The 23,366-nt window shown below is 56.8% G+C and overlaps 9 protein-coding genes across 13 annotated transcripts; all 9 read right to left on the bottom strand.

Moving 5' to 3' along the window:
- Positions 1 to 494: 494 nt before the first annotated feature.
- On the bottom strand, positions 495 to 1,638 carry LOC125335457 (feather keratin Cos1-1/Cos1-3/Cos2-1-like). The gene is made up of 2 exons (XM_048323112.1): positions 1,545 to 1,638; positions 495 to 1,176 (listed from the first exon to the last, which is right to left on the bottom strand). The coding sequence occupies exon 2, from the start codon at positions 1,153 to 1,155 to the stop codon at positions 829 to 831; it is 327 nt and encodes a 108-aa protein (XP_048179069.1). The 5' UTR covers positions 1,156 to 1,176; positions 1,545 to 1,638; the 3' UTR covers positions 495 to 828.
- A 1,673-nt stretch (positions 1,639 to 3,311) lies between these two features.
- LOC125335451 (feather keratin Cos1-2-like) lies at positions 3,312 to 4,344 on the bottom strand. 2 transcript variants are annotated; one of them, XM_048323086.1, is made up of 2 exons: positions 4,238 to 4,344; positions 3,312 to 3,932 (listed from the first exon to the last, which is right to left on the bottom strand). In XM_048323086.1, the coding sequence occupies exon 2, from the start codon at positions 3,909 to 3,911 to the stop codon at positions 3,615 to 3,617; it is 297 nt and encodes a 98-aa protein (XP_048179043.1). In that variant the 5' UTR covers positions 3,912 to 3,932; positions 4,238 to 4,344; the 3' UTR covers positions 3,312 to 3,614. The 2 variants fall into 2 exon arrangements, with proteins under 2 accessions (XP_048179043.1, XP_048179054.1); XM_048323097.1 differs by lacking the exon at positions 4,238 to 4,344 and adding an exon at positions 4,041 to 4,123.
- A 1,280-nt stretch (positions 4,345 to 5,624) lies between these two features.
- On the bottom strand, positions 5,625 to 6,768 carry LOC125331336 (feather keratin Cos1-1/Cos1-3/Cos2-1-like). Its single transcript, XM_048315172.1, has 2 exons — positions 6,675 to 6,768; positions 5,625 to 6,306 (listed from the first exon to the last, which is right to left on the bottom strand). The coding sequence occupies exon 2, from the start codon at positions 6,283 to 6,285 to the stop codon at positions 5,959 to 5,961; it is 327 nt and encodes a 108-aa protein (XP_048171129.1). The 5' UTR covers positions 6,286 to 6,306; positions 6,675 to 6,768; the 3' UTR covers positions 5,625 to 5,958.
- A 1,665-nt stretch (positions 6,769 to 8,433) lies between these two features.
- Positions 8,434 to 9,469, bottom strand: LOC125331345 (feather keratin Cos1-2-like). 2 transcript variants are annotated; one of them, XM_048315201.1, is made up of 2 exons: positions 9,362 to 9,469; positions 8,434 to 9,054 (listed from the first exon to the last, which is right to left on the bottom strand). In XM_048315201.1, exon 2 carries the CDS (start codon positions 9,031 to 9,033, stop codon positions 8,737 to 8,739), a length of 297 nt encoding a protein of 98 aa, XP_048171158.1. In that variant the 5' UTR covers positions 9,034 to 9,054; positions 9,362 to 9,469; the 3' UTR covers positions 8,434 to 8,736. The 2 variants fall into 2 exon arrangements, with proteins under 2 accessions (XP_048171158.1, XP_048171165.1); XM_048315208.1 differs by lacking the exon at positions 9,362 to 9,469 and adding an exon at positions 9,163 to 9,285.
- A 1,279-nt stretch (positions 9,470 to 10,748) lies between these two features.
- On the bottom strand, positions 10,749 to 11,897 carry LOC125331344 (feather keratin Cos1-1/Cos1-3/Cos2-1-like). Its single transcript, XM_048315186.1, has 2 exons — positions 11,804 to 11,897; positions 10,749 to 11,435 (listed from the first exon to the last, which is right to left on the bottom strand). The coding sequence occupies exon 2, from the start codon at positions 11,412 to 11,414 to the stop codon at positions 11,088 to 11,090; it is 327 nt and encodes a 108-aa protein (XP_048171143.1). The 5' UTR covers positions 11,415 to 11,435; positions 11,804 to 11,897; the 3' UTR covers positions 10,749 to 11,087.
- Positions 11,898 to 13,562: 1,665 nt separating this feature from the next.
- Positions 13,563 to 14,598, bottom strand: LOC125331351 (feather keratin Cos1-2-like). 2 transcript variants are annotated; one of them, XM_048315222.1, is made up of 2 exons: positions 14,491 to 14,598; positions 13,563 to 14,183 (listed from the first exon to the last, which is right to left on the bottom strand). In XM_048315222.1, exon 2 carries the CDS (start codon positions 14,160 to 14,162, stop codon positions 13,866 to 13,868), a length of 297 nt encoding a protein of 98 aa, XP_048171179.1. In that variant the 5' UTR covers positions 14,163 to 14,183; positions 14,491 to 14,598; the 3' UTR covers positions 13,563 to 13,865. The 2 variants fall into 2 exon arrangements, with proteins under 2 accessions (XP_048171179.1, XP_048171189.1); XM_048315232.1 differs by lacking the exon at positions 14,491 to 14,598 and adding an exon at positions 14,292 to 14,414.
- A 1,279-nt stretch (positions 14,599 to 15,877) lies between these two features.
- Positions 15,878 to 17,021, bottom strand: LOC125331330 (feather keratin Cos1-1/Cos1-3/Cos2-1-like). Its single transcript, XM_048315161.1, has 2 exons — positions 16,928 to 17,021; positions 15,878 to 16,559 (listed from the first exon to the last, which is right to left on the bottom strand). The coding sequence occupies exon 2, from the start codon at positions 16,536 to 16,538 to the stop codon at positions 16,212 to 16,214; it is 327 nt and encodes a 108-aa protein (XP_048171118.1). The 5' UTR covers positions 16,539 to 16,559; positions 16,928 to 17,021; the 3' UTR covers positions 15,878 to 16,211.
- Positions 17,022 to 18,686: 1,665 nt separating this feature from the next.
- On the bottom strand, positions 18,687 to 19,722 carry LOC125335441 (feather keratin Cos1-2-like). 2 transcript variants are annotated; one of them, XM_048323066.1, is made up of 2 exons: positions 19,615 to 19,722; positions 18,687 to 19,307 (listed from the first exon to the last, which is right to left on the bottom strand). In XM_048323066.1, exon 2 carries the CDS (start codon positions 19,284 to 19,286, stop codon positions 18,990 to 18,992), a length of 297 nt encoding a protein of 98 aa, XP_048179023.1. In that variant the 5' UTR covers positions 19,287 to 19,307; positions 19,615 to 19,722; the 3' UTR covers positions 18,687 to 18,989. The 2 variants fall into 2 exon arrangements, with proteins under 2 accessions (XP_048179023.1, XP_048179033.1); XM_048323076.1 differs by lacking the exon at positions 19,615 to 19,722 and adding an exon at positions 19,416 to 19,537.
- A 1,279-nt stretch (positions 19,723 to 21,001) lies between these two features.
- Positions 21,002 to 22,145, bottom strand: LOC125335434 (feather keratin Cos1-1/Cos1-3/Cos2-1-like). Its single transcript, XM_048323054.1, has 2 exons — positions 22,052 to 22,145; positions 21,002 to 21,683 (listed from the first exon to the last, which is right to left on the bottom strand). The coding sequence occupies exon 2, from the start codon at positions 21,660 to 21,662 to the stop codon at positions 21,336 to 21,338; it is 327 nt and encodes a 108-aa protein (XP_048179011.1). The 5' UTR covers positions 21,663 to 21,683; positions 22,052 to 22,145; the 3' UTR covers positions 21,002 to 21,335.
- Between the last annotated feature and the right edge of the window lie 1,221 nt (positions 22,146 to 23,366).

Here is a 23,366-nt window from a genome sequence, read left to right as displayed (position 1 = left end):
AATAAGGCTGCAGGAATGGGCTCTGTGGGAGGAGTGCAGCGTCTCCCGCCGCGTCTGACTGAGTCAGTTCCAAGGGTGTCCAAAGGGGACTCAGCGCTGCCCAACACTGAGCACATTTGTCACTCTGGTGATGCCTCTGTGAAGGCGTATGTCATTAGAAATGGTCTGGGCTGGAAGGGAACTTAAAGATCATTTATTTCCACTCCCGCTGCCCTCAGCAGACGGGCACTGACGCCACCCACTAAACCGGGTCGATCAAAGAGGTGTCCAACCTGGCCTTGCACACTTCCAGGGTTGAGGCATCCAAAACTTTTCTGGGCAATTTCCTACAGTGCCTCACCAGCCTCACAGTGAGGCACATCTTTGTCAGCTCCAAGAGAAAGGGAACAAAGAAAATTGCACTGCCGGGATTCCAGCGCTCAGCTTCCTCCACTTTTTCCAATGGGCAAACAGGCAGAGTTGCAACAGGAAGAAGGAGAAATCGGAGGCCAAAGTTTGAATGCAAAACCAACTTTATTGAGTCAAAAGAAGAAAAGGAGGAGGCTCACAGAGGGCACCAGGAGCAGCCGCTAAGATGCAGTGGGGGTGTCCATCTGGCCGGCCTGCAGAGGGAAGGAGGCCAGCAGGTCCCACTAGGGCTGGCATTGAGCGGTGCTGACAGGAAATGAAAAGGAAGAGAAAAAAGAGAGGAGAGGAGAGGCGAGGAGAGGAGAGGAAACAATAGGCAGAAGCTCTAAATCCAGAGTCTTAAAGTTCTGTCTTCAGTCCAGCAGCGTGTTCTGAGGTCGTGGAGGTTCTTGCCTGAGGATGTTGGTGGCGGCAGCAGCTTTAGCAGGGACGACAACATCTTTCACCATAGCCGCTGGTGATGCAGGAGATGTCAAAGCCCCCGGAGCTGATGGGCACTCCTTCAGAGCTGAGGATGCTGCCAACGGCAGCGGAGGTGGAGGATCCCACCACGGTGTTCTGTGGGAAGGAGCTGAGGATGGGCCCGGGCAGGGTCACCAGCACAGCAGGCGGCTCAATGACGACGGTGGAGCTCTGGCACTGCCTGACACAGCACTCATTGCAGCTGTTGGCCAGCGGGCAGGGGCCGCAGGGCTGGCAGCAAGGGTTGCAGGGCCGGCACTGCTGGCACTTCTCAGGGCAGGACATGTCTCGAGCCTGGCGCTGCACCTGGCACAGAGGGCAGGGAGGAAGCAGAGCACACGCACACCTGAGACACAGCCCGCAAGGCACCCCCAGCAACACAAGGCCCCTGCTGCTTGCGCAGCTCCAGCCTGTGCGGGCCCAAACTGGGGATCCTGGGCCTCAGCCCAGCACGCTCCTTCAGAGCTCAGCCAGCCCCAGCCGTGCTGCTGCCCAGCCTGGATGCAAAGAAGCACCTCAGCCCAGCCTCAGCCTCTGGCCAGAACACACGCTCTCCCCTCTGCCCACACGAGCACCATCGGAGAACACCCCAGAAGAACAAGGAGCGGGAACAAGGGCTGGAAAGCTCAACCCTGTCCTAGAGAGGGTGGAGGAGAAAGGGGCTTCCAACTCACCTGGTTCCCAAGGAGCAGGAGGTGACAGAAGTGGATGAGACAGCCACCAGTTAGGCTGCCTTTTATGCTGGCCCCACAGTGCCTCAGGGCTCAAAGTCCGTGCTGCCTGAGTGATAAATTTCCTGTGTGATCCCAATGAATGGAAAGATCTCTGGGAATGGTACGGCATGACGTGCTGGTTCCCTCTACCATGACTTTGCGTTTCCTGGCCTACATCATTCCCATTCCCTCACGGACACTTCTTCTGAGAGCTGGTATGTGAGATTCCAGTTTTCCTGAGGGCAAGGATGTGTTGGTGTGCAGAAATTATGAAATTATGAATTAATTGCAGAAGGGATGCCAAGGAGGCAGGTGATGCCAGCCTGGGGCACTCTGGTGATTTGTCCCTGCCAGATTTATTCTAATTCCTGCTGACTGGAAGGGCCTCATCTGCTCCCAGCCCTCTGCTCTTTGAATTGTCGCCCAAGGGCTCCCCTGTGTGCTTTTCCCATGGGGTAGAAGCTCTTTGCCTTCCTCCTCGGCCTGCACAATCCATGAGACTCCTGTAGCACTGCTGCCTGAGCTTCTGTCCTGCTTGGAGTGCTGTGTCCCTGCTCTGGCTGGGAGCTGCCCAGCAGCTCCTGAGTCACATCCCTTGCCATGGCCTGTGCCCCATGTGCTGCCCCGCAATAATGTGCGTGGCAGCGTGGCTGTGCCCCAGTGTGTGCGAGTGCCTGCACATCCCTGGGCTTGTGCACTCGTGGGAACACCCCCTGAGAGCCTCTGGCCTACACGGGGATGGTTGTGCACAGGGCAGAGCACTTGTGTGCAGCCCCCTGCCCGTGCGCCTGTGCACGTTTGCTGGGGTCTGTGCGTCTGGGTTCATCTCTGTGCACACCTGGGCAGGCTGGCAATGTGTCAGTGCCCGTTTGTGTGTCTGTGTGTGTGTGTGTGTGTGTCCATAGCTGTGCCTGAGCTCACGTCTCAGCCCAGCCATTGCAAGCCTCGTAGGGACTTCCCTGCCCAGCAGTGCCAGCCACTCGCACACACTCAGCCCCGCGTTATCGGCAGGGACCTGGAGAGGCCCACGGCCCTCACGGCACACCGAGGACAGTCCCAAAGCCAGGCCATCCCTTTGATGCTGCCTCCAGGCAGCCTTGGGACACTCCGCTCTTTCCCGGGCTCCTTGCTCCTGCCTCATGGAGAAACTTGGAGGTTACCGGGTTCTGGTGGCTCTGTGGAGATGGGGGAGTCCTGTGGCCACCGTGGCCTTTGTCCTGAGCCAGGAGCTATGGGAGAAGGATGCTGTCAAAGAGCACGAGGCATGTGGCGAAAAGAGTTTGACCATGTCTGGGAGGTGGAGGCAAGAAGGTGGAAGATTTGCTCCTCTCCCACACCCAGAAGGGGAAAAAGTGGCAGCTGCCAGCACGATGTGAGGAGGATTTTGGTTCTGTTCTCATGCTTGGTTGAGCCAGTGAAACCCCTCAGCCCTGCGTGTCTGGACAGAAGGTGGGCAGAAGGCTTATTGTGAGGGAGCTGTTTGAAGAGAGGACGTTGTGGACTATCCCCAGGCATTGCTGATTGCCATTCCCTCACCGGTGACCTTTTAACATCATCCTCTCCTGCTGGTCACCATTTTGGAGAAGCCAGGGATGTGTTTGTCAGCTCCAATGGAAAAGGCACAAATTAAAGTCCACCGTGGAGTGTCCACCCTCTGCTGTGTCCACCTTTTGCCCTGAGCTCACTGGAGGAGTTGCCACACAAGGAAGGAGAAAGCAGAGGCCCAGGTTTGGATGCAAAACAACTTTATTGAGTCTAAGGAAGAACAGGCTCAGAGAGGACACCAGGAGCAACCACTGAGGTGCAGTGGGGGTGTCCGTCTGCCTGGCCTGCAGAGGAACGGAGGGAGGCCAACAGGTCCCAGTAGGCTGGCATTGAGTGGTGCTGACAGGAAAGGGAGGGAGGGGAAGAGAGTGGAAGAAAACAGCAGTAATCCAAGGGGTTAAATCCGTTGTTCCCAAGATCCATCTTCAGTCCAGCCCCAAGTTCTGAGGTCGTGGAGGTTCTTGCTCGAGGATGTTGCCAGCAGATTTAGCAGGGGGGACAGCATCTGCCGCCATAGCCGCTGGTGATGCAGGAGATGTCAAAGCCGCCAGAGTTGATGGGCACTCCGCCAGAGCTGAGGATGCTGCCAACAGCAGCGGAGGTGGAGGATCCCACCACGGTGTTCTGTGGGAAGGAGCTGAGGATGGGCCCGGGCAGGGTCACCACCACTGGGGAGGGCTGGATGGCCACGGTGGAGCTCTGGCACTGCCTGACACAGCACTCATTGCAGCTGTTGGCCAGCGGGCAGGGGCCGCAGGGCTGGCAGCAAGGGTTGCAGGACATGGCTCGGGGTCACAGGTGCACCTGGCACAGAGGGCAGGGAGAAGCAGAATGTAAGGACGCTTGAGAAGCAGCAGTGCCCCCAAGCACCCTGCAGCCAAGGCACCTCCTGGCCCACACTGCAGTGCCCACCTCAAAGCCCAGGAGCCACCTCAGCCAAGTCCCAGCCTCTCTCTGCACAAGATCTTCTCCCCCCTGCCTTCTCCCAGCAGAAGCAGCTGCCAGCCCTGGGCTCTGACAGCCTTGATCAGCTGAGACCTCCAGCCAGGAAAGAGCTGGTCTGGAAGCAGGAGGAGAAGGAGGAGAAGGATTGGAGGCTTCCCACTCACCTGATTCCTGAGGAGGAGGTGAGAGAAGTGGATGCGAGAGCAGAGACTTGGGCTGCCTTTTATAGCAGTCCTGCACTGCCTCAGGCCCAGTAGCACCTTGGTGGAAGTAATAATTTTGTGACCAGCTCATGGCAAATGTGCACCATCCCAGCTAATGGCAGGGGCTGTGCCCTCGTTTCCTACACTGCGGCCTCTTCATTTCCTGGCTTCTGCCGTGTGCGTTCCTGTGTGAAGACTTCTGTTAGGGCCGGGATGAGAGGCCTAAGTATTTCCAGGACATAAACACGTCAGAGTCGTCAGAATGCTCGCTTCATGGTCTGGTGGCATTCCATGCGGGCACGTGAGGTGAACCTGTGTCATTCCTGTGGGTTTGTTTGTGGCAAAGTTCTCAGGGCATCACTCTTGTTCTTCTTGTACACATGCACCTCTCTCCCTCATCTCTGCGTGAGAGCACATGAGTTTTCATGTGCAGCCTGGTGTTCTGGAGCATTCGGGAAGTGGCTCAGATATGCTTTGTGGTCTTGCTTCCCCTCTAATACGTCTCCCTTTGGCCAACAGCCCATGCCCGCTTCTGCAGCTCATTCCTGCTCTTGCCCTGGGCTGGATGACCAGCTGTCCCAAGGTTGGCCTTGGCTGCATGGATGGTGCTCACCAAGCCACTCTATCAATCCCATGTGTGCAGTGGACAGAGAAGAGAAAATAAAAGAGAAAACAACTTGGAGCTTGTTACAAGGCAGTTTGCTAAAGCAAACACAAAGCGTTATGCGTGTATGAGAAAAGCAGAAAAATAAATAATTTTATGTCCAACTTCCCTCAGCAAGTGATGGCTGGCCACTTCCCGGGAAGCAGGGCTTCCTCATGTGTAGTGGGTGCTCAGGAAGGCCAACTTTGTAAATAAGGCTGCAGGAATGGGCTCTGTGGGAGGAGTGCAGCGTCTCCCGCCGCGTCTGACTGAGTCAGTTCCAAGGGTGTCCAAAGGGGACTCAGCGCTGCCCAACACTGAGCACATTTGTCACTCTGGTGATGCCTCTGTGAAAGCGTATGTCATTAGAAATGGTCTGGGCTGGAAGGGAACTTAAAGATCATTTATTTCCACTCCCGCTGCCCTCAGCAGACGGGCACTGACGCCACCCACTAAACCGGGTCGATCAAAGAGGTGTCCAACCTGGCCTTGCACACTTCCAGGGTTGAGGCATCCAAAACTTTTCTGGGCAATTTCCTACAGTGCCTCACCAGCCTCACAGTGAGGCACATCTTTGTCAGCTCCAAGAGAAAGGGAACAAAGAAAATTGCACTGCCGGGATTCCAGCGCTCAGCTTCCTCCACTTTTTCCAATGGGCAAACAGGCAGAGTTGCAACAGGAAGAAGGAGAAATCAGAGGCCAAAGTTTGAATGCAAAACCAACTTTATTGAGTCAAAAGAAGAAAAGGAGGAGGCTCACAGAGGGCACCAGGAGCAGCCGCTAAGATGCAGTGGGGGTGTCCATCTGGCCGGCCTGCAGAGGGAAGGAGGCCAGCAGGTCCCACTAGGGCTGGCATTGAGCGGTGCTGACAGGAAATGAAAAGGAAGAGAAAAAAGAGAGGAGAGGAGAGGCGAGGAGAGGAGAGGAAACAATAGGCAGAAGCTCTAAATCCAGAGTCTTAAAGTTCTGTCTTCAGTCCAGCAGCGTGTTCTGAGGTCGTGGAGGTTCTTGCCTGAGGATGTTGGTGGCGGCAGCAGCTTTAGCAGGGACGACAACATCTTTCACCATAGCCGCTGGTGATGCAGGAGATGTCAAAGCCCCCGGAGCTGATGGGCACTCCTTCAGAGCTGAGGATGCTGCCAACGGCAGCGGAGGTGGAGGATCCCACCACGGTGTTCTGTGGGAAGGAGCTGAGGATGGGCCCGGGCAGGGTCACCAGCACAGCAGGCGGCTCAATGACGACGGTGGAGCTCTGGCACTGCCTGACACAGCACTCATTGCAGCTGTTGGCCAGCGGGCAGGGGCCGCAGGGCTGGCAGCAAGGGTTGCAGGGCCGGCACTGCTGGCACTTCTCAGGGCAGGACATGTCTCGAGCCTGGCGCTGCACCTGGCACAGAGGGCAGGGAGGAAGCAGAGCACACGCACACCTGAGACACAGCCCGCAAGGCACCCCCAGCAACACAAGGCCCCTGCTGCTTGCGCAGCTCCAGCCTGTGCGGGCCCAAACTGGGGATCCTGGGCCTCAGCCCAGCACGCTCCTTCAGAGCTCAGCCAGCCCCAGCCGTGCTGCTGCCCAGCCTGGATGCAAAGAAGCACCTCAGCCCAGCCTCAGCCTCTGGCCAGAACACACGCTCTCCCCTCTGCCCACACGAGCACCATCGGAGAACACCCCAGAAGAACAAGGAGCGGGAACAAGGGCTGGAAAGCTCAACCCTGTCCTAGAGAGGGTGGAGGAGAAAGGGGCTTCCAACTCACCTGGTTCCCAAGGAGCAGGAGGTGACAGAAGTGGATGAGACAGCCACCAGTTAGGCTGCCTTTTATGCTGGCCCCACAGTGCCTCAGGGCTCAAAGTCCGTGCTGCCTGAGTGATAAATTTCCTGTGTGATCCCAATGAATGGAAAGATCTCTGGGAATGGTACGGCATGACGTGCTGGTTCCCTCTACCATGACTTTGCGTTTCCTGGCCTACATCATTCCCATTCCCTCACGGACACTTCTTCTGAGAGCTGGTATGTGAGATTCCAGTTTTCCTGAGGGCAAGGATGTGTTGGTGTGCAGAAATTATGAAATTATGAATTAATTGCAGAAGGGATGCCAAGGAGGCAGGTGATGCCAGCCTGGGGCACTCTGGTGATTTGTCCCTGCCAGATTTATTCTAATTCCTGCTGACTGGAAGGGCCTCATCTGCTCCCAGCCCTCTGCTCTTTGAATTGTCGCCCAAGGGCTCCCCTGTGTGCTTTTCCCATGGGGTAGAAGCTCTTTGCCTTCCTCCTCGGCCTGCACAATCCATGAGACTCCTGTAGCACTGCTGCCTGAGCTTCTGTCCTGCTTGGAGTGCTGTGTCCCTGCTCTGGCTGGGAGCTGCCCAGCAGCTCCTGAGTCACATCCCTTGCCATGGCCTGTGCCCCATGTGCTGCCCCGCAATAATGTGCGTGGCAGCGTGGCTGTGCCCCAGTGTGTGCGAGTGCCTGCACATCCCTGGGCTTGTGCACTTGTGTGAACACCCCCTGAGAGCCTCTGGCCTACACGGGGATGGTTGTGCACAGGGCAGAGCACTTGTGTGCAGCCCCCTGCCCGTGCGCCTGTGCACGTTTGCTGGGGTCTGTGCGTCTGGGTTCATCTCTGTGCACACCTGGGCAGGCTGGCAATGTGTCAGTGCCCGTTTGTGTGTCTGTGTGTGTGTGTCCACAGCTGTGCCTGAGCTCACGTCTCAGCCCAGCCATTGCAAGCCTCGTAGGGACTTCCCTGCCCAGCAGTGCCAGCCACTCGCACACACTCAGCCCCGCGTTATCGGCAGGGACCTGGAGAGGCCCACGGCCCTCACGGCACACCGAGGACAATCCCAAAGCCAGGCCATCCCTTTGATGCTGCCTCCAGGCAGCCTTGGGACACTCCGCTCTTTCCCGGGCTCCTTGCTCCTGCCTCATGGAGAAACTTGGAGGTTACCGGGTTCTGGTGGCTCTGTGGAGATGGGGGAGTCCTGTGGCCACCGTGGCCTTTGTCCTGAGCCAGGAGCTATGGGAGAAGGATGCTGTCAAAGAGCACGAGGCATGTGGAGAAAAGAGTTTGACCATGTCTGGGAGGTGGAGGCAAGAAGGTGGAAGATTTGCTCCTCTCCCACACCCAGAAGGGGAAAAAGTGGCAGCTGCCAGCACGATGTGAGGAGGATTTTGGTTCTGTTCTCATGCTTGGTTGAGCCAGTGAAACCCCTCAGCCCTGCGTGTCTGGACAGAAGGTGAGCAGAAGGCTTATTGTGAGGGAGCTGTTTGAAGAGAGGACGTTGTGGACTATCCCCAGGCATTGCTGATTGCCATTCCCTCACCGGTGACCTTTTAACATCATCCTCTCCTGCTGGTCACCATTTTGGAGAAGCCAGGGATGTGTTTGTCAGCTCCAATGGAAAAGGCACAAATTAAAGTCCACCGTGGAGTGTCCACCCTCTGCTGTGTCCACCTTTTGCCCTGAGCTCACTGGAGGAGTTGCCACACAAGGAAGGAGAAAGCAGAGGCCCAGGTTTGGATGCAAAACAACTTTATTGAGTCTAAGGAAGAACAGGCTCAGAGAGGACACCAGGAGCAACCACTGAGGTGCAGTGGGGGTGTCCGTCTGCCTGGCCTGCAGAGGAACGGAGGGAGGCCAACAGGTCCCAGTAGGCTGGCATTGAGTGGTGCTGACAGGAAAGGGAGGGAGGGGAAGAGAGTGGAAGAAAACAGCAGTAATCCAAGGGGTTAAATCCGTTGTTCCCAAGATCCATCTTCAGTCCAGCCCCAAGTTCTGAGGTCGTGGAGGTTCTTGCTCGAGGATGTTGCCAGCAGATTTAGCAGGGGGGACAGCATCTGCCGCCATAGCCGCTGGTGATGCAGGAGATGTCAAAGCCGCCAGAGCTGATGGGCACTCCGCCAGAGCTGAGGATGCTGCCAACAGCAGCGGAGGTGGAGGATCCCACCACGGTGTTCTGTGGGAAGGAGCTGAGGATGGGCCCGGGCAGGGTCACCACCACTGGGGAGGGCTGGATGGCCACGGTGGAGCTCTGGCACTGCCTGACACAGCACTCATTGCAGCTGTTGGCCAGCGGGCAGGGGCCGCAGGGCTGGCAGCAAGGGTTGCAGGACATGGCTCGGGGTCACAGGTGCACCTGGTACAGAGGGCAGGGAGAAGCAGAATGTAAGGACGCTTGAGAATCAGCAGTGCCCCCAAGCACCCTGCAGCCAAGGCACCTCCTGGCCCACATTGCAGTGCCCACCTCAAAGCCCAGGAGCCACCTCAGCCAAGTCCCAGCCTCTCTCTGCACAAGATCTTCTCCCCCCTGCCTTCTCCCAGCAGAAGCAGCTGCCAGCCCTGGGCTCTGACAGCCTCGATCAGCTGAGACCTCCAGCCAGGAAAGAGCTGGTCTGGAAGCAGGAGGAGAGAAGGAGGAGAAGGTTTGGAGGCTTCCCACTCACCTGATTCCTGAGGAGGAGGTGAGAGAAGTGGATGCGAGAGCAGAGACTTGGGCTGCCTTTTATAGCAGTCCTGCACTGCCTCAGGCCCAGTAGCACCTTGGTGGAAGTAATAATTTTGTGACCAGCTCATGGCAAATGTGCACCATCCCAGCTAATGGCAGGGGCTGTGCCCTCGTTTCCTACACTGCGGCCTCTTCATTTCCTGGCTTCTGCCGTGTGCGTTCCTGTGTGAAGACTTCTGTTAGGGCCGGGATGAGAGGCCTAAGTATTTCCAGGACATAAACACGTCAGAGTCGTCAGAATGCTCGCTTCATGGTCTGGTGGCATTCCATGCGGGCACGTGAGGTGAACCTGTGTCATTCCTGTGGGTTTGTTTGTGGCAAAGTTCTCAGGGCATCACTCTTGTTCTTCTTGTACACATGCACCTCTCTCCCTCATCTCTGCGTGAGAGCACATGAGTTTTCATGTGCAGCCTGGTGTTCTGGAGCATTCGGGAAGTGGCTCAGATATGCTTTGTGGTCTTGCTTCCCCTCTAATACGTCTCCCTTTGGCCAACAGCCCATGCCCGCTTCTGCAGCTCATTCCTGCTCTTGCCCTGGGCTGGATGACCAGCTGTCCCAAGGTTGGCCTTGGCTGCATGGATGGTGCTCACCAAGCCACTCTATCAATCCCATGTGTGCAGTGGACAGAGAAGAGAAAATAAAAGAGAAAACAACTTGGAGCTTGTTACAAGGCAGTTTGCTAAAGCAAACACAAAGCGTTATGCGTGTATGAGAAAAGCAGAAAAATAAATAATTTTATGTCCAACTTCCCTCAGCAAGTGATGGCTGGCCACTTCCCGGGAAGCAGGGCTTCCTCATGTGTAGTGGGTGCTCAGGAAGGCCAACTTTGTAAATAAGGCTGCAGGAATGGGCTCTGTGGGAGGAGTGCAGCGTCTCCCGCCGCGTCTGACTGAGTCAGTTCCAAGGGTGTCCAAAGGGGACTCAGCGCTGCCCAACACTGAGCACATTTGTCACTCTGGTGATGCCTCTGTGAAGGCGTATGTCATTAGAAATGGTCTGGGCTGGAAGGGAACTTAAAGATCATTTATTTCCACTCCCGCTGCCCTCAGCAGACGGGCACTGACGCCACCCACTAAACCGGGTCGATCAAAGAGGTGTCCAACCTGGCCTTGCACACTTCCAGGGTTGAGGCATCCAAAACTTTTCTGGGCAATTTCCTACAGTGCCTCACCAGCCTCACAGTGAGGCACATCTTTGTCAGCTCCAAGAGAAAGGGAACAAAGAAAATTGCACTGCCGGGATTCCAGCGCTCAGCTTCCTCCACTTTTTCCAATGGGCAAACAGGCAGAGTTGCAACAGGAAGAAGGAGAAATCGGAGGCCAAAGTTTGAATGCAAAACCAACTTTATTGAGTCAAAAGAAGAAAAGGAGGAGGCTCACAGAGGGCACCAGGAGCAGCCGCTAAGATGCAGTGGGGGTGTCCATCTGGCCGGCCTGCAGAGGGAAGGAGGCCAGCAGGTCCCACTAGGGCTGGCATTGAGCGGTGCTGACAGGAAATGAAAAGGAAGAGAAAAAAGAGAGGAGAGGAGAGGAGAGGCGAGGAGAGGAGAGGAAACAATAGGCAGAAGCTCTAAATCCAGAGTCTTAAAGTTCTGTCTTCAGTCCAGCAGCGTGTTCTGAGGTCGTGGAGGTTCTTGCCTGAGGATGTTGGTGGCGGCAGCAGCTTTAGCAGGGACGACAACATCTTTCACCATAGCTGCTGGTGATGCAGGAGATGTCAAAGCCCCCGGAGCTGATGGGCACTCCTTCAGAGCTGAGGATGCTGCCAACGGCAGCGGAGGTGGAGGATCCCACCACGGTGTTCTGTGGGAAGGAGCTGAGGATGGGCCCGGGCAGGGTCACCAGCACAGCAGGCGGCTCAATGACGACGGTGGAGCTCTGGCACTGCCTGACACAGCACTCATTGCAGCTGTTGGCCAGCGGGCAGGGGCCGCAGGGCTGGCAGCAAGGGTTGCAGGGCCGGCACTGCTGGCACTTCTCAGGGCAGGACATGTCTCGAGCCTGGCGCTGCACCTGGCACAGAGGGCAGGGAGGAAGCAGAGCACACGCACACCTGAGACACAGCCCGCAAGGCACCCCCAGCAACACAAGGCCCCTGCTGCTTGCGCAGCTCCAGCCTGTGCGGGCCCAAACTGAGGATCCTGGGCCTCAGCCCAGCACGCTCCTTCAGAGCTCAGCCAGCCCCAGCCGTGCTGCTGCCCAGCCTGGATGCAAAGAAGCACCTCAGCCCAGCCTCAGCCTCTGGCCAGAACACACGCTCTCCCCTCTGCCCACACGAGCACCATCGGAGAACACCCCAGAAGAACAAGGAGCGGGAACAAGGGCTGGAAAGCTCAACCCTGTCCTAGAGAGGGTGGAGGAGAAAGGGGCTTCCAACTCACCTGGTTCCCAAGGAGCAGGAGGTGACAGAAGTGGATGAGACAGCCACCAGTTAGGCTGCCTTTTATGCTGGCCCCACAGTGCCTCAGGGCTCAAAGTCCGTGCTGCCTGAGTGATAAATTTCCTGTGTGATCCCAATGAATGGAAAGATCTCTGGGAATGGTACGGCATGACGTGCTGGTTCCCTCTACCATGACTTTGCGTTTCCTGGCCTACATCATTCCCATTCCCTCACGGACACTTCTTCTGAGAGCTGGTATGTGAGATTCCAGTTTTCCTGAGGGCAAGGATGTGTTGGTGTGCAGAAATTATGAAATTATGAATTAATTGCAGAAGGGATGCCAAGGAGGCAGGTGATGCCAGCCTGAGGCACTCTGGTGATTTGTCCCTGCCAGATTTTTTCTAATTCCTGCTGACTGGAAGGGCCTCATCTGCTCCCAGCCCTCTGCTCTTTGAATTGTCGCCCAAGGGCTCCCCTGTGTGCTTTTCCCATGGGGTAGAAGCTCTTTGCCTTCCTCCTCGGCCTGCACAATCCATGAGACTCCTGTAGCACTGCTGCCTGAGCTTCTGTCCTGCTTGGAGTGCTGTGTCCCTGCTCTGGCTGGGAGCTGCCCAGCAGCTCCTGAGTCACATCCCTTGCCATGGCCTGTGCCCCATGTGCTGCCCCGCAATAATGTGCGTGGCAGCGTGGCTGTGCCCCAGTGTGTGCGAGTGCCTGCACATCCCTGGGCTTGTGCACTTGTGTGAACACCCCCTGAGAGCCTCTGGCCTACACGGGGATGGTTGTGCACAGGGCAGAGCACTTGTGTGCAGCCCCCTGCCCGTGCGCCTGTGCACGTTTGCTGGGGTCTGTGCGTCTGGGTTCATCTCTGTGCACACCTGGGCAGGCTGGCAATGTGTCAGTGCCCGTTTGTGTGTCTGTGTGTGTGTGTCCACAGCTGTGCCTGAGCTCACGTCTCAGCCCAGCCATTGCAAGCCTCGTAGGGACTTCCCTGCCCAGCAGTGCCAGCCACTCGCACACACTCAGCCCCGTGTTATCGGCAGGGACCTGGAGAGGCCCACGGCCCTCACGGCACACCGAGGACAGTCCCAAAGCCAGGCCATCCCTTTGATGCTGCCTCCAGGCAGCCTTGGGACACTCCGCTCTTTCCCGGGCTCCTTGCTCCTGCCTCATGGAGAAACTTGGAGGTTACCGGGTTCTGGTGGCTCTGTGGAGATGGGGGAGTCCTGTGGCCACCGTGGCCTTTGTCCTGAGCCAGGAGCTATGGGAGAAGGATGCTGTCAAAGAGCACGAGGCATGTGGAGAAAAGAGTTTGACCATGTCTGGGAGGTGGAGGCAAGAAGGTGGAAGATTTGCTCCTCTCCCACACCCAGAAGGGGAAAAAGTGGCAGCTGCCAGCACGATGTGAGGAGGATTTTGGTTCTGTTCTCATGCTTGGTTGAGCCAGTGAAACCCCTCAGCCCTGCGTGTCTGGACAGAAGGTGGGCAGAAGGCTTATTGTGAGGGAGCTGTTTGAAGAGAGGACGTTGTGGACTATCCCCAGGCATTGCTGATTGCCATTCCCTCACCGGTGACCTTTTAACATCATCCTCTCCTGCTGGTCACCATTTTGGAGAAGCCAGGGATGTGTTTGTCAGCTCCAATGGAAAAGGCACAAATTAAAGTCCACCGTGGAGTGTCCACCCTCTGCTGTGTCCACCTTTTGCCCTGAGCTCACTGGAGGAGGTGCCACACAAGGAAGGAGAAAGCAGAGGCCCAGGTTTGGATGCAAAACAACTTTATTGAGTCTAAGGAAGAACAGGCTCAGAGAGGACACCAGGAGCAACCACTGAGGTGCAGTGGGGGTGTCCGTCTGCCTGGCCTGCAGAGGAACGGAGGGAGGCCAACAGGTCCCAGTAGGCTGGCATTGAGTGGTGCTGACAGGAAAGGGAGGGAGGGGAAGAGAGTGGAAGAAAACAGCAGTAATCCAAGGGGTTAAATCCGTTGTTCCCAAGATCCATCTTCAGTCCAGCCCCAAGTTCTGAGGTCGTGGAGGTTCTTGCTCGAGGATGTTGCCAGCAGATTTAGCAGGGGGGACAGCATCTGCCGCCATAGCCGCTGGTGATGCAGGAGATGTCAAAGCCGCCAGAGCTGATGGGCACTCCGCCAGAGCTGAGGATGCTGCCAACAGCAGCGGAGGTGGAGGATCCCACCACGGTGTTCTGTGGGAAGGAGCTGAGGATGGGCCCGGGCAGGGTCACCACCACTGGGGAGGGCTGGATGGCCACGGTGGAGCTCTGGCACTGCCTGACACAGCACTCATTGCAGCTGTTGGCCAGCGGGCAGGGGCCGCAGGGCTGGCAGCAAGGGTTGCAGGACATGGCTCGGGGTCACAGGTGCACCTGGTACAGAGGGCAGGGAGAAGCAGAATGTAAGGACGCTTGAGAATCAGCAGTGCCCCCAAGCACCCTGCAGCCAAGGCACCTCCTGGCCCACATTGCAGTGCCCACCTCAAAGCCCAGGAGCCACCTCAGCCAAGTCCCAGCCTCTCTCTGCACAAGATCTTCTCCCCCCTGCCTTCTCCCAGCAGAAGCAGCTGCCAGCCCTGGGCTCTGACAGCCTCGATCAGCTGAGACCTCCAGCCAGGAAAGAGCTGGTCTGGAAGCAGGAGGAGAGAAGGAGGAGAAGGTTTGGAGGCTTCCCACTCACCTGATTCCTGAGGAGGAGGTGAGAGAAGTGGATGCGAGAGCAGAGACTTGGGCTGCCTTTTATAGCAGTCCTGCACTGCCTCAGGCCCAGTAGCACCTTGGTGGAAGTAATAATTTTGTGACCAGCTCATGGCAAATGTGCACCATCCCAGCTAATGGCAGGGGCTGTGCCCTCGTTTCCTACACTGCGGCCTCTTCATTTCCTGGCTTCTGCCGTGTGTGTTCCTGTGTGAAGACTTCTGTTAGGGCCGGGATGAGAGGCCTAAGTATTTCCAGGACATAAACACGTCAGAGTCGTCAGAATGCTCGCTTCATGGTCTGGTGGCATTCCATGCGGGCACGTGAGGTGAACCTGTGTCATTCCTGTGGGTTTGTTTGTGGCAAAGTTCTCAGGGCATCACTCTTGTTCTTCTTGTACACATGCACCTCTCTCCCTCATCTCTGCGTGAGAGCACATGAGTTTTCATGTGCAGCCTGGTGTTCTGGAGCATTCGGGAAGTGGCTCAGATATGCTTTGTGGTCTTGCTTCCCCTCTAATACGTCTCCCTTTGGCCAACAGCCCATGCCCGCTTCTGCAGCTCATTCCTGCTCTTGCCCTGGGCTGGATGACCAGCTGTCCCAAGGTTGGCCTTGGCTGCATGGATGGTGCTCACCACGCCACTCTATCAATCCCATGTGTGCAGTGGACAGAGAAGAGAAAATAAAAGAGAAAACAACTTGGAGCTTGTTACAAGGCAGTTTGCTAAAGCAAACACAAAGCGTTATGCGTGTATGAGAAAAGCAGAAAAATAAATAATTTTATGTCCAACTTCCCTCAGCAAGTGATGGCTGGCCACTTCCCGGGAAGCAGGGCTTCCTCATGTGTAGTGGGTGCTCAGGAAGGCCAACTTTGTAAATAAGGCTGCAGGAATGGGCTCTGTGGGAGGAGTGCAGCGTCTCCCGCCGCGTCTGACTGAGTCAGTTCCAAGGGTGTCCAAAGGGGACTCAGCGCTGCCCAACACTGAGCACATTTGTCACTCTGGTGATGCCTCTGTGAAAGCGTATGTCATTAGAAATGGTCTGGGCTGGAAGGGAACTTAAAGATCATTTATTTCCACTCCCGCTGCCCTCAGCAGACGGGCACTGACGCCACCCACTAAACCGGGTCGATCAAAGAGGTGTCCAACCTGGCCTTGCACACTTCCAGGGTTGAGGCATCCAAAACTTTTCTGGGCAATTTCCTACAGTGCCTCACCAGCCTCACAGTGAGGCACATCTTTGTCAGCTCCAAGAGAAAGGGAACAAAGAAAATTGCACTGCCGGGATTCCAGCGCTCAGCTTCCTCCACTTTTTCCAATGGGCAAACAGGCAGAGTTGCAACAGGAAGAAGGAGAAATCAGAGGCCAAAGTTTGAATGCAAAACCAACTTTATTGAGTCAAAAGAAGAAAAGGAGGAGGCTCACAGAGGGCACCAGGAGCAGCCGCTAAGATGCAGTGGGGGTGTCCATCTGGCCGGCCTGCAGAGGGAAGGAGGCCAGCAGGTCCCACTAGGGCTGGCATTGAGCGGTGCTGACAGGAAATGAAAAGGAAGAGAAAAAAGAGAGGAGAGGAGAGGCGAGGAGAGGAGAGGAAACAATAGGCAGAAGCTCTAAATCCAGAGTCTTAAAGTTCTGTCTTCAGTCCAGCAGCGTGTTCTGAGGTCGTGGAGGTTCTTGCCTGAGGATGTTGGTGGCGGCAGCAGCTTTAGCAGGGACGACAACATCTTTCACCATAGCCGCTGGTGATGCAGGAGATGTCAAAGCCCCCGGAGCTGATGGGCACTCCTTCAGAGCTGAGGATGCTGCCAACGGCAGCGGAGGTGGAGGATCCCACCACGGTGTTCTGTGGGAAGGAGCTGAGGATGGGCCCGGGCAGGGTCACCAGCACAGCAGGCGGCTCAATGACGACGGTGGAGCTCTGGCACTGCCTGACACAGCACTCATTGCAGCTGTTGGCCAGCGGGCAGGGGCCGCAGGGCTGGCAGCAAGGGTTGCAGGGCCGGCACTGCTGGCACTTCTCAGGGCAGGACATGTCTCGAGCCTGGCGCTGCACCTGGCACAGAGGGCAGGGAGGAAGCAGAGCACACGCACACCTGAGACACAGCCCGCAAGGCACCCCCAGCAACACAAGGCCCCTGCTGCTTGCGCAGCTCCAGCCTGTGCGGGCCCAAACTGGGGATCCTGGGCCTCAGCCCAGCACGCTCCTTCAGAGCTCAGCCAGCCCCAGCCGTGCTGCTGCCCAGCCTGGATGCAAAGAAGCACCTCAGCCCAGCCTCAGCCTCTGGCCAGAACACACGCTCTCCCCTCTGCCCACACGAGCACCATCGGAGAACACCCCAGAAGAACAAGGAGCGGGAACAAGGGCTGGAAAGCTCAACCCTGTCCTAGAGAGGGTGGAGGAGAAAGGGGCTTCCAACTCACCTGGTTCCCAAGGAGCAGGAGGTGACAGAAGTGGATGAGACAGCCACCAGTTAGGCTGCCTTTTATGCTGGCCCCACAGTGCCTCAGGGCTCAAAGTCCGTGCTGCCTGAGTGATAAATTTCCTGTGTGATCCCAATGAATGGAAAGATCTCTGGGAATGGTACGGCATGACGTGCTGGTTCCCTCTACCATGACTTTGCGTTTCCTGGCCTACATCATTCCCATTCCCTCACGGACACTTCTTCTGAGAGCTGGTATGTGAGATTCCAGTTTTCCTGAGGGCAAGGATGTGTTGGTGTGCAGAAATTATGAAATTATGAATTAATTGCAGAAGGGATGCCAAGGAGGCAGGTGATGCCAGCCTGAGGCACTCTGGTGATTTGTCCCTGCCAGATTTTTTCTAATTCCTGCTGACTGGAAGGGCCTCATCTGCTCCCAGCCCTCTGCTCTTTGAATTGTCGCCCAAGGGCTCCCCTGTGTGCTTTTCCCATGGGGTAGAAGCTCTTTGCCTTCCTCCTCGGCCTGCACAATCCATGAGACTCCTGTAGCACTGCTGCCTGAGCTTCTGTCCTGCTTGGAGTGCTGTGTCCCTGCTCTGGCTGGGAGCTGCCCAGCAGCTCCTGAGTCACATCCCTTGCCATGGCCTGTGCCCCATGTGCTGCCCCGCAATAATGTGCGTGGCAGCGTGGCTGTGCCCCAGTGTGTGCGAGTGCCTGCACATCCCTGGGCTTGTGCACTTGTGTGAACACCCCCTGAGAGCCTCTGGCCTACACGGGGATGGTTGTGCACAGGGCAGAGCACTTGTGTGCAGCCCCCTGCCCGTGCGCCTGTGCACGTTTGCTGGGGTCTGTGCGTCTGGGTTCATCTCTGTGCACACCTGGGCAGGCTGGCAATGTGTCAGTGCCCGTTTGTGTGTCTGTGTGTGTGTGTCCACAGCTGTGCCTGAGCTCACGTCTCAGCCCAGCCATTGCAAGCCTCGTAGGGACTTCCCTGCCCAGCAGTGCCAGCCACTCGCACACACTCAGCCCCGTGTTATCGGCAGGGACCTGGAGAGGCCCACGGCCCTCACGGCACACCGAGGACAGTCCCAAAGCCAGGCCATCCCTTTGATGCTGCCTCCAGGCAGCCTTGGGACACTCCGCTCTTTCCCGGGCTCCTTGCTCCTGCCTCATGGAGAAACTTGGAGGTTACCGGGTTCTGGTGGCTCTGTGGAGATGGGGGAGTCCTGTGGCCACCGTGGCCTTTGTCCTGAGCCAGGAGCTATGGGAGAAGGATGCTGTCAAAGAGCACGAGGCATGTGGAGAAAAGAGTTTGACCATGTCTGGGAGGTGGAGGCAAGAAGGTGGAAGATTTGCTCCTCTCCCACACCCAGAAGGGGAAAAAGTGGCAGCTGCCAGCACGATGTGAGGAGGATTTTGGTTCTGTTCTCATGCTTGGTTGAGCCAGTGAAACCCCTCAGCCCTGCGTGTCTGGACAGAAGGTGGGCAGAAGGCTTATTGTGAGGGAGCTGTTTGAAGAGAGGACGTTGTGGACTATCCCCAGGCATTGCTGATTGCCATTCCCTCACCGGTGACCTTTTAACATCATCCTCTCCTGCTGGTCACCATTTTGGAGAAGCCAGGGATGTGTTTGTCAGCTCCAATGGAAAAGGCACAAATTAAAGTCCACCGTGGAGTGTCCACCCTCTGCTGTGTCCACCTTTTGCCCTGAGCTCACTGGAGGAGGTGCCACACAAGGAAGGAGAAAGCAGAGGCCCAGGTTTGGATGCAAAACAACTTTATTGAGTCTAAGGAAGAACAGGCTCAGAGAGGACACCAGGAGCAACCACTGAGGTGCAGTGGGGGTGTCCGTCTGCCTGGCCTGCAGAGGAACGGAGGGAGGCCAACAGGTCCCAGTAGGCTGGCATTGAGTGGTGCTGACAGGAAAGGGAGGGAGGGGAAGAGAGTGGAAGAAAACAGCAGTAATCCAAGGGGTTAAATCCGTTGTTCCCAAGATCCATCTTCAGTCCAGCCCCAAGTTCTGAGGTCGTGGAGGTTCTTGCTCGAGGATGTTGCCAGCAGATTTAGCAGGGGGGACAGCATCTGCCGCCATAGCCGCTGGTGATGCAGGAGATGTCAAAGCCGCCAGAGCTGATGGGCACTCCGCCAGAGCTGAGGATGCTGCCAACAGCAGCGGAGGTGGAGGATCCCACCACGGTGTTCTGTGGGAAGGAGCTGAGGATGGGCCCGGGCAGGGTCACCACCACTGGGGAGGGCTGGATGGCCACGGTGGAGCTCTGGCACTGCCTGACACAGCACTCATTGCAGCTGTTGGCCAGCGGGCAGGGGCCGCAGGGCTGGCAGCAAGGGTTGCAGGACATGGCTCGGGGTCACAGGTGCACCTGGCACAGAGGGCAGGGAGAAGCAGAATGTAAGGACGCTTGAGAATCAGCAGTGCCCCCAAGCACCCTGCAGCCAAGGCACCTCCTGGCCCACACTGCAGTGCCCACCTCAAAGCCCAGGAGCCACCTCAGCCAAGTCCCAGCCTCTCTCTGCACAAGATCTTCTCCCCCCTGCCTTCTCCCAGCAGAAGCAGCTGCCAGCCCTGGGCTCTGACAGCCTCGATCAGCTGAGACCTCCAGCCAGGAAAGAGCTGGTCTGGAAGCAGGAGGAGAGAAGGAGGAGAGGGGTTGGAGGCTTCCCACTCACCTGATTCCTGAGGAGGAGGTGAGAGAAGTGGATGCGAGAGCAGAGACTTGGGCTGCCTTTTATAGCAGTCCTGCACTGCCTCAGGCCCAGTAGCACCTTGGTGGAAGTAATAATTTTGTGACCAGCTCATGGCAAATGTGCACCATCCCAGCTAATGGCAGGGGCTGTGCCCTCGTTTCCTACACTGCGGCCTCTTCATTTCCTGGCTTCTGCCGTGTGCGTTCCTGTGTGAAGACTTCTGTTAGGGCCGGGATGAGAGGCCTAAGTATTTCCAGGACATAAACACGTCAGAGTCGGCAGAATGCTCGCTTCATGGTCTGGTGGCATTCCATGCGGGCACGTGAGGTGAACCTGTGTCATTCCTGTGGGTTTGTTTGTGGCAAAGTTCTCAGGGCATCACTCTTGTTCTTCTTGTACACATGCACCTCTCTCCCTCATCTCTGCGTGAGAGCACATGAGTTTTCATGTGCAGCCTGGTGTTCTGGAGCATTCGGGAAGTGGCTCAGATATGCTTTGTGGTCTTGCTTCCCCTCTAATACGTCTCCCTTTGGCCAACAGCCCATGCCCGCTTCTGCAGCTCATTCCTGCTCTTGCCCTGGGCTGGATGACCAGCTGTCCCAAGGTTGGCCTTGGCTGCATGGATGGTGCTCACCACGCCACTCTATCAATCCCATGTGTGCAGTGGACAGAGAAGAGAAAATAAAAGAGAAAACAACTTGGAGCTTGTTACAAGGCAGTTTGCTAAAGCAAACACAAAGCGTTATGCGTGTATGAGAAAAGCAGAAAAATAAATAATTTTATGTCCAACTTCCCTCAGCAAGTGATGGCTGGCCACTTCCCGGGAAGCAGGGCTTCCTCATGTGTAGTGGGTGCTCAGGAAGGCCAACTTTGTAAATAAGGCTGCAGGAATGGGCTCTGTGGGAGGAGTGCAGCGTCTCCCGCCGCGTCTGACTGAGTCAGTTCCAAGGGTGTCCAAAGGGGACTCAGCGCTGCCCAACACTGAGCACATTTGTCACTCTGGTGATGCCTCTGTGAAAGCGTATGTCATTAGAAATGGTCTGGGCTGGAAGGGAACTTAAAGATCATTTATTTCCACTCCCGCTGCCCTCAGCAGACGGGCACTGACGCCACCCACTAAACCGGGTCGATCAAAGAGGTGTCCAACCTGGCCTTGCACACTTCCAGGGTTGAGGCATCCAAAACTTTTCTGGGCAATTTCCTACAGTGCCTCACCAGCCTCACAGTGAGGCACATCTTTGTCAGCTCCAAGAGAAAGGGAACAAAGAAAATTGCACTGCCGGGATTCCAGCGCTCAGCTTCCTCCACTTTTTCCAAAGGGCAAACAGGCAGAGTTGCAACAGGAAGAAGGAGAAATCGGAGGCCAAAGTTTGAATGCAAAACCAACTTTATTGAGTCAAAAGAAGAAAAGGAGGAGGCTCACAGAGGGCACCAGGAGCAGCCGCTAAGATGCAGTGGGGGTGTCCATCTGGCCGGCCTGCAGAGGGAAGGAGGCCAGCAGGTCCCACTAGGGCTGGCATTGAGCGGTGCTGACAGGAAATGAAAAGGAAGAGAAAAAAGAGAGGAGAGGAGAGGCGAGGAGAGGAGAGGAAACAATAGGCAGAAGCTCTAAATCCAGAGTCTTAAAGTTCTGTCTTCAGTCCAGCAGCGTGTTCTGAGGTCGTGGAGGTTCTTGCCTGAGGATGTTGGTGGCGGCAGCAGCTTTAGCAGGGACGACAACATCTTTCACCATAGCCGCTGGTGATGCAGGAGATGTCAAAGCCCCCGGAGCTGATGGGCACTCCTTCAGAGCTGAGGATGCTGCCAACGGCAGCGGAGGTGGAGGATCCCACCACGGTGTTCTGTGGGAAGGAGCTGAGGATGGGCCCGGGCAGGGTCACCAGCACAGCAGGCGGCTCAATGACGACGGTGGAGCTCTGGCACTGCCTGACACAGCACTCATTGCAGCTGTTGGCCAGCGGGCAGGGGCCGCAGGGCTGGCAGCAAGGGTTGCAGGGCCGGCACTGCTGGCACTTCTCAGGGCAGGACATGTCTCGAGCCTGGCGCTGCACCTGGCACAGAGGGCAGGGAGGAAGCAGAGCACACGCACACCTGAGACACAGCCCGCAAGGCACCCCCAGCAACACAAGGCCCCTGCTGCTTGCGCAGCTCCAGCCTGTGCGGGCCCAAACTGGGGATCCTGGGCCTCAGCCCAGCACGCTCCTTCAGAGCTCAGCCAGCCCCAGCCGTGCTGCTGCCCAGCCTGGATGCAAAGAAGCACCTCAGCCCAGCCTCAGCCTCTGGCCAGAACACACGCTCTCCCCTCTGCCCACACGAGCACCATCGGAGAACACCCCAGAAGAACAAGGAGCGGGAACAAGGGCTGGAAAGCTCAACCCTGTCCTAGAGAGGGTGGAGGAGAAAGGGGCTTCCAACTCACCTGGTTCCCAAGGAGCAGGAGGTGACAGAAGTGGATGAGACAGCCACCAGTTAGGCTGCCTTTTATGCTGGCCCCACAGTGCCTCAGGGCTCAAAGTCCGTGCTGCCTGAGTGATAAATTTCCTGTGTGATCCCAATGAATGGAAAGATCTCTGGGAATGGTACGGCATGACGTGCTGGTTCCCTCTACCATGACTTTGCATTTCCTGGCCTACATCATTCCCATTCCCTCACGGACACTTCTTCTGAGAGCTGGTATGTGAGATTCCAGTTTTCCTGAGGGCAAGGATGTGTTGGTGTGCAGAAATTATGAAATTATGAATTAATTGCAGAAGGGATGCCAAGGAGGCAGGTGATGCCAGCCTGAGGCACTCTGGTGATTTGTCCCTGCCAGATTTTTTCTAATTCCTGCTGACTGGAAGGGCCTCATCTGCTCCCAGCCCTCTGCTCTTTGAATTGTCGCCCAAGGGCTCCCCTGTGTGCTTTTCCCATGGGGTAGAAGCTCTTTGCCTTCCTCCTCGGCCTGCACAATCCATGAGACTCCTGTAGCACTGCTGCCTGAGCTTCTGTCCTGCTTGGAGTGCTGTGTCCCTGCTCTGGCTGGGAGCTGCCCAGCAGCTCCTGAGTCACATCCCTTGCCATGGCCTGTGCCCCATGTGCTGCCCCGCAATAATGTGCGTGGCAGCGTGGCTGTGCCCCAGTGTGTGCGAGTGCCTGCACATCCCTGGGCTTGTGCACTCGTGGGAACACCCCCTGAGAGCCTCTGGCCTACACGGGGATGGTTGTGCACAGGGCAGAGCACTTGTGTGCAGCCCCCTGCCCGTGCGCCTGTGCACGTTTGCTGGGGTCTGTGCGTCTGGGTTCATCTCTGTGCACACCTGGGCAGGCTGGCAATGTGTCAGTGCCCGTTTGTGTGTCTGTGTGTGTGTGTGTGTGTGTCCACAGCTGTGCCTGAGCTCACGTCTCAGCCCAGCCATTGCAAGCCTCGTAGGGACTTCCCTGCCCAGCAGTGCCAGCCACTCGCACACACTCAGCCCCGTGTTATCGGCAGGGACCTGGAGAGGCCCACGGCCCTCACGGCACACCGAGGACAGTCCCAAAGCCAGGCCATCCCTTTGATGCTGCCTCCAGGCAGCCTTGGGACACTCCGCTCTTTCCCGGGCTCCTTGCTCCTGCCTCATGGAGAAACTTGGAGGTTACCGGGTTCTGGTGGCTCTGTGGAGATGGGGGAGTCCTGTGGCCACCGTGGCCTTTGTCCTGAGCCAGGAGCTATGGGAGAAGGATGCTGTCAAAGAGCACGAGGCATGTGGAGAAAA

This window comes from Corvus hawaiiensis, chromosome 1 (assembly GCF_020740725.1).
Source record: "Corvus hawaiiensis isolate bCorHaw1 chromosome 1, bCorHaw1.pri.cur, whole genome shotgun sequence".
Taxonomy (NCBI): domain Eukaryota; kingdom Metazoa; phylum Chordata; class Aves; order Passeriformes; family Corvidae; genus Corvus; species Corvus hawaiiensis.
Note: the sequence above shows the minus strand (reverse complement) of the source record. Positions and strands in the feature narration are given on the sequence as shown.

Bases quoted from the DNA above. Each gene is read 5' to 3' on its own strand.
- LOC125335457 (XM_048323112.1), bottom strand. From the start codon at position 1,155: ATGTCCTGCCCTGAGAAGTGCCAGCAGTGCCGGCCCTGCAACCCTTGC.
- LOC125335451 (XM_048323086.1), bottom strand. From the start codon at position 3,911: ATGTCCTGCAACCCTTGCTGCCAGCCCTGCGGCCCCTGCCCGCTGGCC.
- LOC125331336 (XM_048315172.1), bottom strand. From the start codon at position 6,285: ATGTCCTGCCCTGAGAAGTGCCAGCAGTGCCGGCCCTGCAACCCTTGC.
- LOC125331345 (XM_048315201.1), bottom strand. From the start codon at position 9,033: ATGTCCTGCAACCCTTGCTGCCAGCCCTGCGGCCCCTGCCCGCTGGCC.
- LOC125331344 (XM_048315186.1), bottom strand. From the start codon at position 11,414: ATGTCCTGCCCTGAGAAGTGCCAGCAGTGCCGGCCCTGCAACCCTTGC.
- LOC125331351 (XM_048315222.1), bottom strand. From the start codon at position 14,162: ATGTCCTGCAACCCTTGCTGCCAGCCCTGCGGCCCCTGCCCGCTGGCC.
- LOC125331330 (XM_048315161.1), bottom strand. From the start codon at position 16,538: ATGTCCTGCCCTGAGAAGTGCCAGCAGTGCCGGCCCTGCAACCCTTGC.
- LOC125335441 (XM_048323066.1), bottom strand. From the start codon at position 19,286: ATGTCCTGCAACCCTTGCTGCCAGCCCTGCGGCCCCTGCCCGCTGGCC.
- LOC125335434 (XM_048323054.1), bottom strand. From the start codon at position 21,662: ATGTCCTGCCCTGAGAAGTGCCAGCAGTGCCGGCCCTGCAACCCTTGC.